An 18,662-nucleotide genomic window follows, 5' to 3' on the forward strand; every position below is an offset into this window, starting at 1 on the left:
TTTCTGCATGCTAGCTATGCTAACCAGTTTATCTGAAAGGGCGTTAGCATTTAGCAGACACTTATTCTAAACCTGAAAAGGGACAACTTCTAAAGCAAAAACAGCTAAATATATCCAAATCGGATTCAAGTAACCACATTGTGGGCCTTCTACAATACATACATCATGACGGATTTGTTGGATGTGCGCCGATCTGGGCAATGGAAACTGTCTGCGTTCCATTTACCGCATCTATGCTGATTTATGTTATAGTGATTTAGAATGTATTGAATAATTACAGTTTTTGTAAAAAAAATATATATATATTGTAACGACCCTGGGTTTATAAGCGCGGAAATCGACTGTGCCGCAAAAGCATGATCGTGCGGCATAGTCGATTTCCGCGCTTATAAACCCAGGGTCGTTACAATATATATTATTTTTTTTAGCGCGCCGGACCTCGGGCTAGAAGGTCGAGGGTTCGAGACCTGCTCCCTGCCTGCTTCATTACAATATCATGTAATGACTTGTCTTTGAAACTGATAAATGGATACAATTGTTTCAGACCCAAACTAAGAAATGTTAAAGAAACAATGGTTAAATCCCAACCAACCCCAATTAAGAACCTGTATGATTATGAACATTGCAAATGCATGCCCATGTTTGCTTTTAGCCTACACTTTGGCAGTATGGCATATTATGACATAAAGTTGCATACGTCATGTCATATGTTACAAAGGTTTTTTGTGAATTAATTAGCACACTTGTGTAACATTTCCTCTTTGCCTTATAAAACGATTAGTTTCCCTGATCCTTTCATTAAAGAGCCAATCTGCAGTTGCTACATCGATTTTTGGACTTGTAAATTTATTATATGTACCAATTACTTCTTTAAGAATATAACTTATAAATGCCTATTGAACTTAGTTCAACTGTCGGACCCCATCAGAACCCTAATATACGTTTGTTTTACTCCAACAAAGTAAATGTAAACAAACGTTGTATAACCTCAAAACATAGGTCAAACTACACTGCTCAAAAAAATAAAGGGAACACTTAAACAACACAATGGAACTCCAAGTCAATCACACTTCTGTGAAATTAAACTGTCCACTTAGGAAGCAACACTGATTGACAATAAATTTCACATGCTGTTGTGCAAATGGAATAGACAAAAGGTGGAAATTATAGGCAATTAGCAAGACACCCCCAATAAAGGAGTGATTCTGCAGGTGGTGACCACAGACCACTTTTCAGTTCCTATGCTTCCTGGCTGATGTTTTGGTCACTTTTGAATGCTGGCGGTGCTCTCACTCTAGTGGTAGCATGAGACGGAGTCTACAACCCACACAAGTGGCTCAGGTAGTGCAGCTACGGAGATAGTGGTCCTGCACAAAGGCGGAGGTAGTGGTCCTGCTGCTGGGTTGTTGCCCTCCTACGGCCTCCTCCACGTCTCCTGATGTACTGGCCTGTCTCCTGGTAGCGCCTCCATGCTTTGGACACTACGCTGACAGACACAGCAAACCTTCTTGCCACAGCTCGCATTGATGTCTCATCCTGGATGAGCTGCACTACCTGAGCCACTTGTGTGGGTTGTAGACTCCGTCTCATGCTACCACTAGAGTGAGAGCACCGCCAGCATTCAAAAGTGACCAAAACATCAGCCAGGAAGCATAGGAACTGAAAAGTGGTCTGTGGTCACCACCTGCAGAATCACTCCTTTATTGGGGGTGTCTTGCTAATTGCCTATAATTTCCACCTTTTGTCTATTCCATTTGCACAACAGCATGTGAAATTTATTGTCAATCAGTGTTGCTTCCTAAGTGGACAGTTTGATTTCACAGAAGTGTGATTGACTTGGAGTTACATTGTGTTGTTTAAGTGTTCCCTTTATTTTTTTGAGCAGTGTATAATGTTGATACCATGGATGGCCAGTCCTTGTATCCATAGCTCTGTCTATTAATTTGAGAGCGGTTACATTTCTCCAGTCCCATCCCTCAGCTTTTTACCGAAACAGTGGCGGGGTAGACGCGTTGTTGTTTCAAGTGCAAATTGCCCCTTTAACACGTTCACAAATTGGAACACGAGCGTGTGATTGGTTTATTCTCAGTGCGACGTAGGCATTCGATCTATCATCATACACTGTGCCATGCAAAACACACGGGAAGTTGGAAGAAGTGAGAAAGGGACAAGCTTTATGAAATTTCTCGCCCTGTGAATATATTTGAGTGCCGAAAATATTATTTTTTGGAAATCCATTCAGCTACCTAGCTAGTTAGTTATCTCGATTAGGGTAAGTAGATATCATTATCGCTAGCTGATTTACCGGCAGAACTAGCTTGCTAGGCCGAAAACTATGTTTTGTTAGCTAGCTCACATCAAATAATAAGCCAGCAGTTGACCCGTTCTTAATTAATATACAGCTGTGTGTTGATCATTGAAATGTATGTATGTATATATATATATATGTGTGTGGTGGGGGGCTAGCTAGCTAGCTTCCTAGTTACTACGTATTTGCGTGTGTGAAGCAGGGTGAGGTGTGGTTCAACGTTATGTAGCTTACTAACAGTAAGACCGATAACTTTCGTGTACGACCTAGCTTAGCGAACTAGCTAATTATTCAATATACTGTGTGTAGTTAGCTAGCTATAGTAAACTAGCTAGCAGCTAACAGTAGCCACCTAATCTGAATAATTAAAGCTAGTTAGCTAGCTGTAACGGACTGGCTAGCTAGCGTGAACTAGCTAGTTAACCAATTTGTCTAAAACAAGATTGGACCAATGGGTGGGACTGAGAAAGCTAATCATTATTTTTTGACGGACACAGTGCTTGATGATAGCAAGTTTGAGCCGCCATCCTAACTGACTAGCTAGCTTGTCAACACAGTGGTTATTAGTGGGCAAGACTGACGTAACACGAGTTCGACCCACATGTCTTCACTGCAATTATTTTTGGCTAGACATGGGCTTGTTGTGTTTACTTGTTGGGTCAGTTAAGAAATAAGTGTAATATAGTCTTTGTAAACAAGTCTAACGTTACTAGCTAATAGCCAAGTGAAAGTCGTCACATTTCCAAAGATTGTCTAGTTTTAAGTAACTACATCCTGTGATTCAATGATATTACAATGATGATCAGAGACAAAGCTAATTGAACAATTTCTAACCAATTCAACGTCAAAGTTGATAATTATGTATTATTTTGTTGTATTTGTTTTCCCCACACTACTTTATTCACTGTTGATCTGTTCACAATTTATGTAATGTGACATCTCATTTTTGGCAGTTCTAGGAGTGAACATTCAAGCGGTACTTCTGCATCCAGAGCAAGAGACTGGGGTGTAGGACATGGCAAGTAGGGGTGGTGCAACACGACCCAATGGGCCAAACACAGGCAACAAGATCTCCCAGTTCAAATTAGTACTCTTAGGGGAGTCCGCTGTGGGAAAGTCCAGTCTGGTACTTCGCTTTGTCAAGGGCCAGTTTCAGGAATTCCAAGAGAGCACAATTGGAGGTAGGCTGATCTGACATCTTCTATTCATGTGTTAGTGGAATGGACATAACCCAACACCACTATATTTTTGTCCTGTAGTGATTCTGACTACATTCTGTAGGTTATGCAATCTCCCATGATATATATTAGTCCATTGTTGGAAACTGGACAGCCAGCTGTTTTTCTTTTATAGCCTACTGCAAACAAAATTCTAAATGCTGCAATGACTGTTTGTCCCCTCTCAGCTGCCTTCCTGACTCAGACAGTATGTTTGGATGACACGACAGTCAAGTTTGAGATCTGGGACACAGCTGGTCAGGAGCGCTACCACAGCTTAGCACCCATGTACTACAGAGGTGCCCAGGCCGCCATCGTGGTCTACGACATAACTAACAAAGTGAGTCAGCAGCCGGGTTTATGTACTCTGTCACACATTATAAGATACTCTTATATTAGGTACAGTGCATTTGGAAAGTATTCAGACCCTTTCCCTTTTTCCACAGTTTGTTACGTTACAGCCTTATTCTAAAATGTATTAAATCTTCTTCTTTTTTTTCAATCTACACACAATGTCCCATAATGACAAAGCGAAAACAGGGTTTTAGACATTAACATGTATTAAAAATAAAAAACAGATACCATAATGACAAAGTGATTAAAAACAGAAATACCATATTTACATACATTTGAATGCGGAAGTTTACATACACCATAGCCAAATACATTTAAACTCCGTTTTTCACAATTCCTGACATTTAATCCTAGTAACAATTCCCTGTCTTAGGTCAGTTAGGATCACCACTTTATTTTAAGAATGTGAAATGTCAGAATAATAGTAGAGAATGATTTATTTCAACTTTTATTTCTTTCATCACATTCCCAGTGGGTCAGAAGTTTACATACACTCAATTAGTATTTGGTAGCATTGCTTTTAAATTGTTTAACTTGGGTCAAATGTTTTGGGTAGCCTTCCACAAGCTTCCCACAATAAGTTGGGGAATTTTGGCCCATTCCTCCTGACAGAGCTGGTGTAACTGAGTGAGGTTTGTAGGCCCACTTGCTCGCACACACTTTTTCAGTTCTGCCCACACATTTTCTATAGGATTGAGGTCAGGGCTTTGTGATGGCCACTCCAATACCTTGACTTTGTTGTCCTTAAGCCATTTTGCCACAACTTTGGAAGTATGCTTGGGGTCATTGTCCATTTGGAAGACCTATTTGCGAACAAGCTTTAACTTCCTGACTGATGTCTTGAGACGTTGCTTCAACATATCCCCATAATTTTCTCTCCTCATGATGCCATCTATTTTGTGAAGTGCACCAGTCCCTCCTGCAGCAAAGCACCCCCACAACATGATGCTGCCACCCCCGTGCTTCACGGTTGGGATGGTGTTCATCGGCTTGCAAGCCTCCCTCTTTTTCCTCCAAACATAACAATGGTCATTATGGCCAAACAGTTCTATTTTTATTTCATCAGATGAGATGAAATTTCTCCAAAAAGTACAATCTTTGTCCCCATGTGCACTTGCAAATCGTAGTCTTGCTTTTTTATGGCTGTTTTGGAGCAGTGGCTTCTTCCTTGCTGATCGGCCTTTCAGGTTACGTCCATATATGACTCGTTTTACTGTGGATATATATACTTTTGTACCTGTTTCCTCCAGCATCTTCACAAAGTCCTTTGCTGCTGTTCTGGGATTGATTTGCACTTTTCGCACCAAAGTGCTGTGGGGATGTTTTTCAGCTGCAGGGACTGGGAGACTAGTCAGGATCGAGGGAAATATGAACAGAGAAAAGTACAGTGAGATCATTGCTGAAAACCTGCTCCAGGGGGCTCAGGACCTCAGACTGGGGTGAAGGTTCACCTTCCAACAGGACAACGATCCTAAGCACACATCCAAGACAACACAGGAGTGGCTTTGGGACAAGTCTCTGGATGTCCTTGAGTGGCCCATTCAGAGCCCGGACTTGAACTCGATTGAACTTCTCTGGAGAGACCTGAAAATAGCTCCCCATCAAACCTGACAGAGCTTGACAGGGTTCAAGTCAAGTGTGCCAAGCTTGTAGTGTCATACCCAAGAAGACTCGAGGCTGTAATCTTTGCCAATGGTGCTTCAACAAAGTACGGAGTAAAGGATCTGAATACCTATGTAAATGTGATTTCTTTTGTTCATTAATACATTTACAAAAATTTCTATGACTGTTTTTGCTTTGTCATTATGGGGTATTGTGTGTCGATTTTATGAGGGGGAACAAACAATTGAATCCATTTTAGTATAAGGCTGTAACGTGACAATATGTGGAAAAAGTAAAGGTCTGAATACTTTACGAATGAACTGTATAGCATTAGGTACAGCTGAAGACATTTTGTGAAAATTTAGCAGGAGTTTGAAGATTATGCCCTATATAATAGGCCTAGTTGAGAATCTGAAGAAAAGATTGAGAAAAAGGCTAGCCTTGTTTTGCTGACATGTTTTCAAGCACATTTCTGTAGTTGTAGTTTCTCTTAGATTTGACAAGTCTAAAATATCCCTATTCATTTAATTTGGTCCTAACAAACCTGTCACATCTAGGGCACTTTTGTTTTAACAAATTAATTGAGGAGCTGTCAATGTTTTGACCCCTAGTTGCACCACACTTTCCCAAACCTTCTTTCTGTTCAATGTGTAAATTGATATTTTATGTTGTAAATGTTTCTGATACTTTGTGCTGCTATTTTGGCCAGGTCTCTCTTGTAAAAGAGATTAACAAACCTGGTTTTTAAAATAAAAAAAGAGCAACTCCAATGAGAAATTCTATTTTGATCCCCATGTCTGCTTTTGCTCTATTTGCTGAGACGTTTGATGGGAAGTTGTTAGAACATTGTATTTCATGGAAATAAGCTGTCAAAAGAGCTTGGTTTTCTAACTCGAAGTTTTGTACACAAATCTTAAGCCAATGTTTGGAGCAGAGAATATCTTCAACTCAGCAATATGATACAATGGGGCAAAAAAGTATTTAGTCAGCCACCAATTGTGCAAGTTCTCCCACTTAAAAAGATGAGAGAGGCCTGTAATTTTCATCATAGGTACACTTCAACTATGACAGACAAAATGAGAAAAAAAAATCCAGAAAACCACATTGTAGGATTTTTAATGAATTTATTTGCAAATTATGGTGGAAAATAAGTATTTGGTCACCTACAAACAAGCAAGATTTCTGGCTCTCACAGACCTGTAACTTCTTCTTTAAGAGGCTCCTCTGTCCTCCACTCGTTACCTGTATTAATGGCACCTGTTTGAACTTGTTATCAGTATAAAAGACACCTGTCCACAACCTCAAACAGTCACACTCCAAACTCCACTATGGCCAAGACCAAAGAGCTGTCAAAGGACACCAGAAACAAAATTGTAGACCTGCACCAGGCTGGGAAGACTGAATCTGCAATAGGTAAGCAGCTTGGTTTGAAGAAATCAACTGTGGGAGCAATTATTAGGAAATGGAAGACATACAAGACCACTGATAATCTCCCTCGATCTGGGGCTCCACGCAAGATCTCACCACGTGGGGTCAAAATGATCACAAGAACGGTGAGCAAAAATCCCAGAACCACACGGGGGGACCTAGTGAATGACCTGCAGAGAGCTGGGACCAAAGTAACAAAGCCTACCATCAGTAACACACTACGCCGCCAGGGACTCAAATCCTGCAGTGCCAGACGTGTCCCCCTGCTTAAGCCAGTACATGTCCAGGCCCGTCTGAAGTTTGCTAGAGAGCATTTGGATGATCCAGAAGAAGATTGGGAGAATGTCATATGGTCAGATGAAACCAAAATATAACTTTTTGGTAAAAACTCAACTCGTCGTGTTTGGAGGACAAATAATGCTGAGTTTCATCCAAAGAACACCATACCTACTGTGAAGCATGGGGGTGGCAACATCATGCTTTGGGGCTGTTTTTCTGTAAAGGGACCAGGACAACTGATCCGTGTAAAGGAAAGAATGAATGGGGCCATGTATCGTGAGATTTGAGTGAAAACCTCAAGGGCATTGAAGATGAAACGTGGCTGGGTCTTTCAGCATGACAATGATCCCAAACACACCGCCCGGGCAACGAAGGAGTGGCTTCGTAAGAAGCATTTCAAGGTCCTGGAGTGGCCTAGCCAGTCTCCAGATCTCAACCCCATAGAAAATCTTTGGAGGGAGTTGAAAGTCCGTGTTGCCCAGCAACAGCCCCAAAACATCACTGCTCTAGAGGAGATCTGCATGGAGGAATGGGCCAAAATACCAGCAACAGTGTGTGAAAACCTTGTGAAGACTTACAGAAAACGTTTGACCTCTGTCATTGCCAAAAAAGGGTATATAACAAAGTATTGAGATAAACTTTTGTTATTGACCAAATACTTATTTTCCACCATAATTTGCAAATTAATTAATTTAAAATCCTACAATGTGATTTTCTGGATTTTTTTTTCTCATTTTGTCTGTCATAGTTAAAGTGTACCTATGATGAAAATTACAGGCCTCTCTCATCTTTTTAAGTGGGAGAACTTGCACAATTGGTGGCTGACTAAATACTTTTTTGCCCCACTGTACATCTCGTTGACGAACTCCCCATACATGTAAGCTGGGGAACATTATATCTAATTGTCATATTTTATAGAAGTTCTCCTTTAACAAGACCACGTCTTGGATATCCTGCAAAGTCAATCTCATAACCAGGGAATGAAGGGAGTGGTTGTGTTGTCATTCTTCCTCAAGGACCTTGTTATTTTCTGACTTAATCTCTCATCCTCTGCTGTTTGCCAGGACTCCTTTGCACGAGCAAAGAACTGGGTTAAAGAGCTTCAGAGACAAGCCAGTCCAAATATTGTAATAGCGTTGGCTGGGAACAAAGCTGACCTTGCAAACAAACGAGCATTGGATTTTCAGGTTTGTGCCAGTGAATTTGCTATTGGACATTACACTGTGCTAGTTTTATTCTCATTGGAGTCATCATACAATTTGACCTATAAGGCAGTTAAACACAACCTTTGTTGCATATTGACTGATTTTGGTGGTTTTCTTCCAGGATGCCCAGTCATATGCAGATGATAACAGTTTACTGTTCATGGAAACATCAGCAAAGACCTCTATGAACGTTAATGAGATATTCATGGCTATTGGTAAGTGTTTTATGTTCCATGTTCATTACACTTTGATAGAATCTTTAACATTTTCAAACTATCTGATAATAGAAACACAGGTCATAAACATTTTCCCTATTGCTTCACAGCAAAGAAATTACCCAAGAACGAGCCTCAAGCTGCCGGAGCGAACAGTGGGCGGAACCGGGGAGTGGATCTTACGGAGACAGCTCAGCCAGCCAGCCGCTCCTGCTGCAGTACCTAAACCTGGCCCACTCGTCCCACATGCACCTTCCCCCTCTCCTCCTAACTCTGAATAACATCTGGACATGGTGTTCCCCTTCCTGACATCAGACCTTCCACCTCTCGTCCTTTCTCCTTGGAATAGCTGAAGACTCTGTATAGCTGCATTTCTAATACCTTGTTTGGTTTTACTTTTATTTTAAAGTGTATATCAGTATAATGTATGCATGTATCACTACAAGGCCTAAAACATTTTTTTTTTTACTTCAGTTGGAAGACTAGCCCCTACGAGAGAGAGTAAGCTGTGTGTGTGTGTGTGTGTGTGAGTGTGACTGATTCCCTGAAGAGAAAGTGTAACCTAGGTCATAGGGTTATTCGACTGGGGGTAAAAGGGAGTTGAGTGTCCGTCCAAACAAAACAAACCAAATTCACCCATTGTGAAATGCCTGGAGGCTATGACAGTTTGTACTGAGTATAATAACATCATTGAAGCAGTGTCAGGTAAGGACTATCAAACCAAGCATTCCTCCTTGCACCTGCTGCCGAGACGACGACATATCCGTCTGCAGAGATGTTTGGCAAGAACTTCCAATGCTATTACACCACTGGCCCACTGCAACCGGTTGAACAGGATTTAAGGGGGGTTTTGTGATTGGATGGCTGATGACTCTGCAAGTTTGTCACATCTATGATGACAGCCTTGTGCATCATGGGAAGTCCCTCTTCAAACCACAATATTCTCTGGTTGAAACATTGATTTAAGGAGAACATTGAGACAGTTGGACATGCTCAGACAAGTTTAGTAAAATGTCTTGCTAAGACCTAACACATGACTAGTCCGTTGTTTCCCCAAACTGTTATTGTTCAGTTATCAACTTGTCAGAATTAGTGGTGTTAAAAAGTAGGCCTCAAACCATGCACCAACATAAGTCTTGACTATTACCTATCATCAGTCTGTGGAATATTACTCTGTTATATAGGGTGTTGCAATGTATCTTCTACCAATACAGCTTGGAGGGCATAAGCTTGTCAGGAAAGTATCTAGAGATTCTGAACAATTGTACAGTACACCAATGTAGGTCTAGGTCTGCTATGGGTTTGTGACCTTGTCACAAACAAACTGGTCAAATGCTAATCAATGGTGGTCTTTTTAACTATGTAGTGTTATTAACAATTCAATTGTATCTCCTGTGTCTTGTTACTTTTCTCAATGGTCTGTTCATATTTGAGAGGACTATTGCATTGCACAATTGTTGGTTATATTTTAATTGATGACTGGCCATTACAATTTATAAAACTGATGCACTGTGTCGGACTTGCTAACCTATTGCAAACAACCGGTAGTGGCTTACTGACTGGTAGTCTTTCTGAAGCCAGGTGGATTTAACAATGTCAAACATGACTAGTGAAGAAGGACTGATCAGTTTGAGTGTCAGGGTACAAGTCAATAAATTCAATAAATTAGGTATATTGCTATTGTATGCCTTTTATGTTTTTGATACCACAAGAAATGCAAGAGCTATTCATTCTCTGCAAAACTTGAAAAATTGTCCTGAAGTTATAATTACGTGGTATTTGTTTGGTTTGTCAACTCTCCTTTGAGAGTGTTTTCTCTGAGCACATCCAACCCCTGAAGTAGTATGACCATGACTGAAATGTTTTCCTTTGAACCTGAGACCAATGCTGTGTCCACTAGCTCTCTACAATTGTCGGCTGCAAGGCACTCGTAGTCCAAGGTGAGATTCTTCAGACTGTCAGCCATAGTTTCCTTCACATTGACCTCACTCCTGCTGCAGGACTGAGATCTCTGCCACTGCACAACCCAGGGGGGGGGCGCCAACCCAGACAGGAAGATCACGTCAGTGACTCATCCCACTCAAGTGACGCACCCCTCCTAGGGACGGCATGGAAGAGCACCAGTAAGCTAGTGACTCAGCCCCTGTAATAGGGTTAGAGCAGGGGTGTCAAACTCATTTCGCATCGTGGGCCACATACGGCCTAGGGAGATGTCAAGTGGGCCGGACCATTAAAATTATACCATACTCTGCTATAAATAACCAAAATATCATGTCTTTCCTTTGTTTTGGTGTAAAGAAGCACAAGAACATTAGGAAAATATTGAAATTTAATGAACTATCCTTTTACAAAACATTTCATGAAACACCTCATATTTCCTTAGACAAATGTGCAATTTACTTTTATCATTCACAAATATGCATTGCAACTGATCCCACTGATTGTACAAAGGCACAAAACTTTAATTGGTACTGAAAAATATAGTAATGCACTTTAAGATTAAATGAGACTTTTAAAGAAAGGAATTTTTAAACCACTTACACATACGCATATAAAATCTAAATGTAATCCCTGCGTACACCTTACAAACTAAGGAGAGTGATTTTAAATGTGTAATGAAGAAAGTGTTCGCCTGTCCTGTAAATCTGTAAACTTCATACATGAAACATACATACACATACAATACATACTGAAAATTTATGGAGTTGTATGAACAGTAGAATTCCATCACACAACTTTTGTTTTGAAGCTGCTGACTAACATTAAAGTGCACATTTTTTAAATCACCACAGTAAGGATTCATCTTCACAGAGCTGTATTCTTTCAATGCAAACAGTATCTAAGGCAGCATTTTAAAGGTACCGAAATACCGAAACTTGTTGCAAACACACCAAGCACGAAGGTTTTCCGTGCATCTCTGTAAATAAATAGGACGTGGTCCATTTTTCTTTGAAAATTCTACACTCCTTATCTACTTTTCTCCGTTTGGATAACGACATTTTGGCTAATGAGGGTGTAGCGGAGAGGTAGAGACCAAGGTATTAACAACGTCGTAACAAGCAGCAGATGGCGCATTGATACCGTCTGCTGTTTTCAGTCTGTCTCAGTGATGCGGCTTGTCTTCTACTCTGATGGAAAGAGTGCGCCCCTTAGCGGATAATCCATGAATTGCAGCGAATTAAAAATATTAATTCCATGTCTTTTATGCATTTTTTCCACTTTCAAATTATCCTGCGGGCCTGATCGAACCTCCTTGGGGGCCGGTTCCGGCCCGCGGGCCGTATGTTTGACACCCCTGGGTTAGAGGTAGAGAATCCCAGTGGAGAGAGGGGAACCGGACAGGCAGAGACAGCAAGGGCGGTTTGTTGCTCCAGTGCCTTTCCGTTCACCTTCACACTCCTGGGCCAGACTACACTCAATCATATGACCTACTGAAGAGATGAGTCTTCAGTAAAGACTTAAAGGTTGAGACCGAGTCTGCGTCTCTCACATGGGAAGGCAGACCATTCCATAAAAATGGAGCTCTATGGGATAAAGCCCTGCCTCCAGTTGTTTGCTTAGAAATTCTAGGGACAGTTAGGAGGCCTGCGTCTTGTGATCGTAGTGTAGGTAGGTACGGCAGGACCAAATCGGAAAGATAGGTAGGAGCAAGCCCATGTAATGCTTTGTAGGTTAGCAGTAAAACCTTGAAATCAGCCCTTGCCTTAACAGGAAGCCAGTGTAGAGAGGCTAGCACAAGTAATTTGATCACATTTTTTGGTTCTGGTCAAGATTCTAGCAGCTGTGTTTAGCACTAACTGAAGTTTATTTAGTGCCTTATCCGGGTAGCTGGAAAGTAGAGCATTGCAGTAGTCTAACCTAGAAGTGACAAAAGCAATTTTTCTGCATCATATTTGGACAGAAAGTTTCTGATTTTTGCAATGTTACGTAGATGAAAAAAAGCTGTCCTTGAAACAGTCTTGATATGTTCGTCAAAAGAGATCAGGGTCCAGAGTAACGCCGAGGTCCTTCACAGTTTTATTTGAGACGATTAATCAAGATTAATTGTCAGATTCAACAGAAGATCGCTTTGTTTCTTGGGACCTAGAACAAGCACCTAGAACAAGACCGAGAACAAGCACCTCTGTTTTGTCCGAGTTGCAGCCATCCACTTCCTTATGTCTGAAACACAGGCTTCCAGCGAAGGCAATTTTGGGGATTCACCATGTTTTATCGAAATGTACAGCTGTGTGTCATCCGCATAGCAGTGAAAGTTAACATTATGTTTCCGGATGACATCACCAAGAGGTAAAATATATAGTGAAAACAATAGTGGTCCTAAAACGGAACCTTGAGGAACACCGAAATTTACAGTTGATTTGTCAGAGGACAAACCAACCACAGAGACAAACTGATATCTTTCCGACAGATAAGATCTAAACCAGGCCAGAACCTGTCCGTGTAAACCATTTGGGTTTCCAATCTCTCCAAAAGAATTTGGTGATCGATGGTATCAAAAGCAGCACTAAGGTCTAGGAGCACGAGGACAGATGCAGAGCCTCGGTCTGACGCCATTAAAAGGTAATTTACCACCTTCACAAGTGCAGTCTCAGTGCTATGATGGGGTCTAAAACCAGACTGAAGCATTTCGTATACATTGTCTTCAGGAAGGCAGTGAGTTGCTGCGCAACAGGTTTTCCAAAATTGTTTGAGAGGAATGGGAGATTCGATATAGCCCGATAGTTTTTTATATTTTCTGGGTCAAGGTTTGGCTTTTACAAGAGAGACTTTATTACTGCCACTTTTAGTGAGTTTGGTACACATCCGGTGGATAGAGAACCTTATATTATGTTCAACATAGGAGGGCCAAGCACAGGAAGCAGCTCTTTCAGTAGTTTAGTTGGAATAGGGTCCAGTATGCAGCTTGAAGGTTTAGAGGCCATGATTATTTTCATCATTGTGTCAAGAGATATAGTACTAAAACACTTGAGTGTCTCCCTTGATCCTAGGTTCTGGCAGAGTTGTGCAGACTCAGGACAGCTGAGCTTTGGAGGAATACGCAGATTTAAAGAGGAGTCCGTAATTTGCTTTCTGATGATCATGATCTTTTCCTCAAAGCAGTTCATTAATTTATCACTGGGTTGGACGTGCTTTGGTCAGACGGAAGCCACCGCCTTGGACGTTACCCATGAAATGGGAATCAACAAGAGACGTTAATTGGAAATGTATAGTATTCAATGAATAAGACCTGTTCTGTATCATATTTGCAGTGTATTATCAGTATGCTAGTAAAATACTGACCACAGTCAGCAATGAGAATTCTTCCACCCTGTAACTCCTGTGAGGGGGTTGGTATATTACTCTCCTGTCCTGTTCCCTGCTCCTTCCCGTCTGAGGAGGGCAGCCCACTGTCGATAAGGCAGAGTAGCGCTGTGCAGCCACTCCAGCGGATCTTGGAGGTCTCGTCCTTGCCAAGCCCCAGGACCCGGTCCATCTTCCAGAAGGCTGTGGGGAAGGCTAGGTTCACCTGTTCCACGTTGGTCAGATTCTCTAGCTGCTTAGGGCCTAGTCCTAGTGCAATGTTCTGGGCTTGGCCTGGGTAAGGTCTGTTGTAGTCTTCCTGGAACAGGGCCTCAAAGCGTGACATTAGCTTCACCTGGTCCTTCTCCAAGGAGAGCAAGGGGTCCTGTTTGGAGAGTTGCTTCAGGACTAAAACAAGCATCTCCCTGGCTGCCGTAACTGCAGAAATTTGTCAGTGGAACCCGTCAAAGACCCCGAAAAAGCTGTTCCCCTCTTTGCCTCCATACCCCTCATGGAAAACGGTCACATCCTCCATGTTCTTTTTCCATGTGGAGTTTTTCTCCTCACACGCTGCCACAGCACGGATTAACGGGTTGCTCCCTTTGTGCTTGGTGACGCTGTATTCTGCCATGCGCTGAAGTTGGACAAAGTCCACACACTGGACCCTGACGCTGAAGTGGCTCTTACCCTTCTCCAGATTGGAAGATGGGATGCCATGGATGTTGCTCCCACTGTGGTGGAGGGCATGGTGTTGGGAAGGGTAAGGGCCTCCTGTGTCAGGACTGGAGTCAAAGGATTCCCCAGGGAGCTCTATGGGAATACTGGAGTGAGAATTATTCAAAGAATGGGAATACAAACACAAACAAATCAGGACTGAAACGTGTCGCCCTTTCATTTTCCATTTCACAAGTTCCATTGTATTAGTAACAAAGAATGACTTATTTATCAAACTAGCCTAGTGAATATTTCCAGATGTAATGTGAAGAGGTGTACCATGAGTCCATTTATGCTCGCCTCAAGTAATGACAGTACTTTAGATTGGGTTCAGCTGTTTACTGGCCTTTCCACGGAAACAGTTTCCTTGGCAACTAAAGGCACTATGACAAAATTGTGCAGCTTGTGCAAGAGCCTTCCAAATAAGTGTGTTTTTCCGGGGAATAAAATGAAGAAAGATGTTTGGTAGGCTTTTGGTCATTACGGACATTAAGAGTAAAGTAGTAGTCTGATTAATAGTGTTGAGGGGAAGGGGACAACAACAAAATAACAAAAATAGTATAGGCTTGTCAATTTACTTAAAGTACTTAATTAAAGAGCTGGCTTTGTGCACCTGTATGCCCCTCTTTTATCCAACAGATGGCAGCAGTAGTACACCATCTCAAAGGGGACCATAAAACAATAAGAGTCAGTGTGAGCCAGCCTACCTTATAGGATACTCTTGAAATGTTGACCAAATCTATAATTTCATACTTGGAGTTTAATGAACAATTAGAATGAGAATTTCACATCCATACCATCGCTAAAGGCACCTCAAACACACTACATGACCAAAAGTATGTGGACACCTGCTCGTCGAACATCTCATTCCAAAATCATGGGCGTTAATATAGATTTGGTCCCCCCTTTGGTGCTATCTTCCACTCTTCTGGGAAGGATTTCCACTAGATTGTGGAACATTGCGGTGGGGACTTGCTTCCATTCAGCCACAAGCGCATTAGTGAGGTCGGGCACTGATGTTGGGCGATTAGGCCTGGTTCACATTCGGCGTTCCAATTCATCCCAAAGGTGTTAGATGGGGTTGAGGTCAGGGCTCTGTGCAGGCCAGTCAAGTTCTTCCACACTGATCTCGACAAACCATTTCTGTTCGGACCTCGCTTTGTGCACGGGGGTCAATGTCATGCTGAAACATGAAAGGGCCTTCCCCAAACTGTTGCCACAGAGTTGGAAGCACATAATCATCTAGAATGTCATTGTATGCTGTAATGTTAAGATTTTCCTTCACTGGAACTAAGGGCCCTAGCCCGAACCATGAAAAACAGTCCCAGACCATTATTCCTCCTCCACCAAACTTGACAGTTGACACTATGCATTGGGGCAGGTAGCGTTCTCCTGGGATCCATCAAACCCAGATTTGTCTGTCTGACTGCCAGATTGTGAAGCGTGATTCATCACTCCAGAGAATACGTTTCCACTGCTCCAGAGTCCAACGGCGGCGAGCTTTACACCACTCCAGCCGACGCTTGGCATTGCGCATGGGGATCTTAGGTTTTTGTAGGCCTGCTCGGCCATAGAAAGCCATTTCATGAAGCTCCGCTGACATTGCTTCCAGAGGCAGTTTGGAACTCGGTTATCCGTCCGAGAAGGACGATTTTTACACACTACACGCTTCAGCACTTGGCGATCCCGTTCTGTGAGCTTGTGTGGCCAACCACTTTACGGCTGAGTCGTTGTTGCTCCTAGACGTTTCCACTTCACAATAACAGCACTTACAATTGACCGGGGCAGCTCTAGCAGGGCAGAAATTTTACGAACTGACTTGTTGGAAAGGTGGCATCCTATGACAGTGCCATGTTGAAAGTCAATTCAGGAAGGCCATTCTACTAACAATTGTCTATGCAGATTGCATGGCTGTGTGCTTGATTTTAAACACCTGTCAGCAACGGGTGTGGCTGAAATAGCCGAATCCACTAATTTGAAGTGGTGTCCACATACTTTTGTATTTATAGTGTACCTTACAGAACATTTGTGAAAATGTTGCTATAACTCACTGCTGCAATGTACAGACATTACTGCATGAAACACACTCGATAGATCATTAGGGAAGCAGTGGGATGCAAGAATGTGTTCACTTCCTTCTTACCTTTAGGGGCTCCCGAGTGGCGCAGCAGTCTAAGGCACTGCATCTCAGTGCTAAAGGTGTCACTACAGATCCTGGTTTGATTCCAGGCTGTATCACAACCGGCTGTGATTGGGAGTCCCATAGGGCAGTGCACAGTTGGCCGGGGTAGTCCATCATTGTAAATAACAATTTGTTCTTAACTGACTTGCCTAGTTAAATACAATTTTAAAAAACTGCAGTTGACATGAAACACAAGGTGACACTTCCTGAAAGTCACAGCTGTTACCTGGCGTGATCTCCTTAGCTGGCAGCGTGCAGCACCTGTCCTAGATGTCATCACTGTAACCCTGAGATGTCACCTCCCTGACAGTTCTATTACCATGATAACTCTCCTGGCCCTGCCTACATTACTGCTACATTTCTATGTCAGCGTTCAGCTGATGCGGAGACAGCAACACTGGAACTAACACAAATTCCCAACGATCAGAATCAGGCAGTTACCTGCAGAGATATGTCATCTATAGTAAGTTGTTTAAAAAAATGACTAAGCAAAATGTGTCATTGGTAAACAGTTTACATTATCTCCATCTCCACTTTTAATAATAGCTTGAATATTTCCTGTCCACTAAATCTTGATAGGCACTTGACATTGATAGAGAACACTGAACACGCACGCACGCACGCACGCACGCACGCACGCACGCACGCACGCACGCGCGCACGCGCACACACACACACACACACACACACACACACACACACACACACACACACACACACACACACACACACACACACACACACACACACACACACACACACACACACACACACACACAGCTTTCTGCAGACCTTAAACAACCTTACACTCAGCCCAGGGGCACTTGAATTTTCTTAAGCACTCTATAAAGTGCAGAACCTTGCCTTCTAGATCATACTCAGCTTGGTTCTTTGGAAGTTGTGGAAACGTTCATTTTTGGTTTCCCATTGGTTCTGGGAATTAAGTCATAAGTTTCCTAGCCGGTAAAACAAAACGTTTTTTAAACATTCTGAGAACAGAAGTGGGCAGCATACCACCCTGCATCCCACTGCTGGCTTGCCTCTGAAACTAAGCAGGGTTGATCATGGTCGGTCCCTAGACTGGAGACCAGATGCTGCTGGAAGTGGTGTTGGAGGGCCAGTAGGAGGCACTCTTTCCTCTGGTCTGAAACAAAGCTAATATCCCAGGGCAGTGATTGAGGATCGCCCTGTATAGGGTGCTGTCTTTCGGATTGGACGTTGTGGTCACTAAAGCTCCCATTGCACTTATCATAAGAGTAGGGGTGTTAATCCCAGTGTCCTGGCTAAATTCCAAATCATAGACATGTAATTATCCCCAGCTTCCAATTGGCTCATTCATCCTCTCCTCTGTAACTATTCCCCAGGTCATTGCTCTACATGAGAATGTGTTCTCAGTCAACGTAATGGTTAAAATAAAAATGTTCCTGTTTACTCATAAAAAGTTTTACATTTTTGTCTATTCAAAAATACCTAATTTCAAAGGAAACACACACTCATTAAGATCAGGTGTGGCCAATTAGTGGGCACATCTGAACACGCCTAACAAGACAGAGGATAGAGAGAGTTTTGTTGACCTGGAGAACGGAATGTATATTCTTATACATTCTTTGAACGTTACTTGTGTTTTTTATGGAAAGTTTTCTTAATGTTCTGAGAACATGACTTCAAATAGAACCACGAGGAAACCTGCAGAAAAAGTTATGCTGAAGTACTGAAATTCCCACAGAAGAACGTTGTTTCTTAACGATCTCGGAACAATTTGAGTACATTATTTTAAATAGAACCATGAGGAAACCTTTAAGAAATGTTATGCTGAAGTAATGAAATTCCCTTCTAAGAAGCATATGGTTCTCAGAATGTTTCGCTCTAGCTGGGTAT

At 42.2% G+C, this 18,662-nt stretch overlaps 1 protein-coding gene across 1 annotated transcript; it reads left to right on the forward strand.

Moving 5' to 3' along the window:
- Positions 1 to 2,072: 2,072 nt before the first annotated feature.
- Positions 2,073 to 10,288, forward strand: LOC139564707 (ras-related protein Rab-5A-like). The gene is made up of 6 exons (XM_071384481.1): positions 2,073 to 2,272; positions 3,262 to 3,489; positions 3,714 to 3,865; positions 8,253 to 8,375; positions 8,515 to 8,608; positions 8,719 to 10,288. The coding sequence occupies exons 2-6, from the start codon at positions 3,324 to 3,326 to the stop codon at positions 8,832 to 8,834; spliced, it is 651 nt and encodes a 216-aa protein (XP_071240582.1). The 5' UTR covers positions 2,073 to 2,272; positions 3,262 to 3,323; the 3' UTR covers positions 8,835 to 10,288.
- Positions 10,289 to 18,662: the final 8,374 nt, after the last annotated feature.

Source organism: Salvelinus alpinus, chromosome 35, assembly GCF_045679555.1.
Source record: "Salvelinus alpinus chromosome 35, SLU_Salpinus.1, whole genome shotgun sequence".
NCBI lineage: Eukaryota > Metazoa > Chordata > Actinopteri > Salmoniformes > Salmonidae > Salvelinus > Salvelinus alpinus.

What these genes read in the sequence shown, in the direction of transcription:
- LOC139564707 (XM_071384481.1), top strand. Translation starts at nt 3,324, where the DNA reads ATGGCAAGTAGGGGTGGTGCAACACGACCCAATGGGCCAAACACAGGC. An exon ending in AACGAGCATTGGATTTTCAG is followed by an intron (nt 8,376 to 8,514) that starts GTTTGTGCCAGT and finishes GTTTTCTTCCAG; the next exon opens with GATGCCCAGTCATATGCAGA. An exon ending in TGAGATATTCATGGCTATTG is followed by an intron (nt 8,609 to 8,718) that starts GTAAGTGTTTTA and finishes ATTGCTTCACAG; the next exon opens with CAAAGAAATTACCCAAGAAC.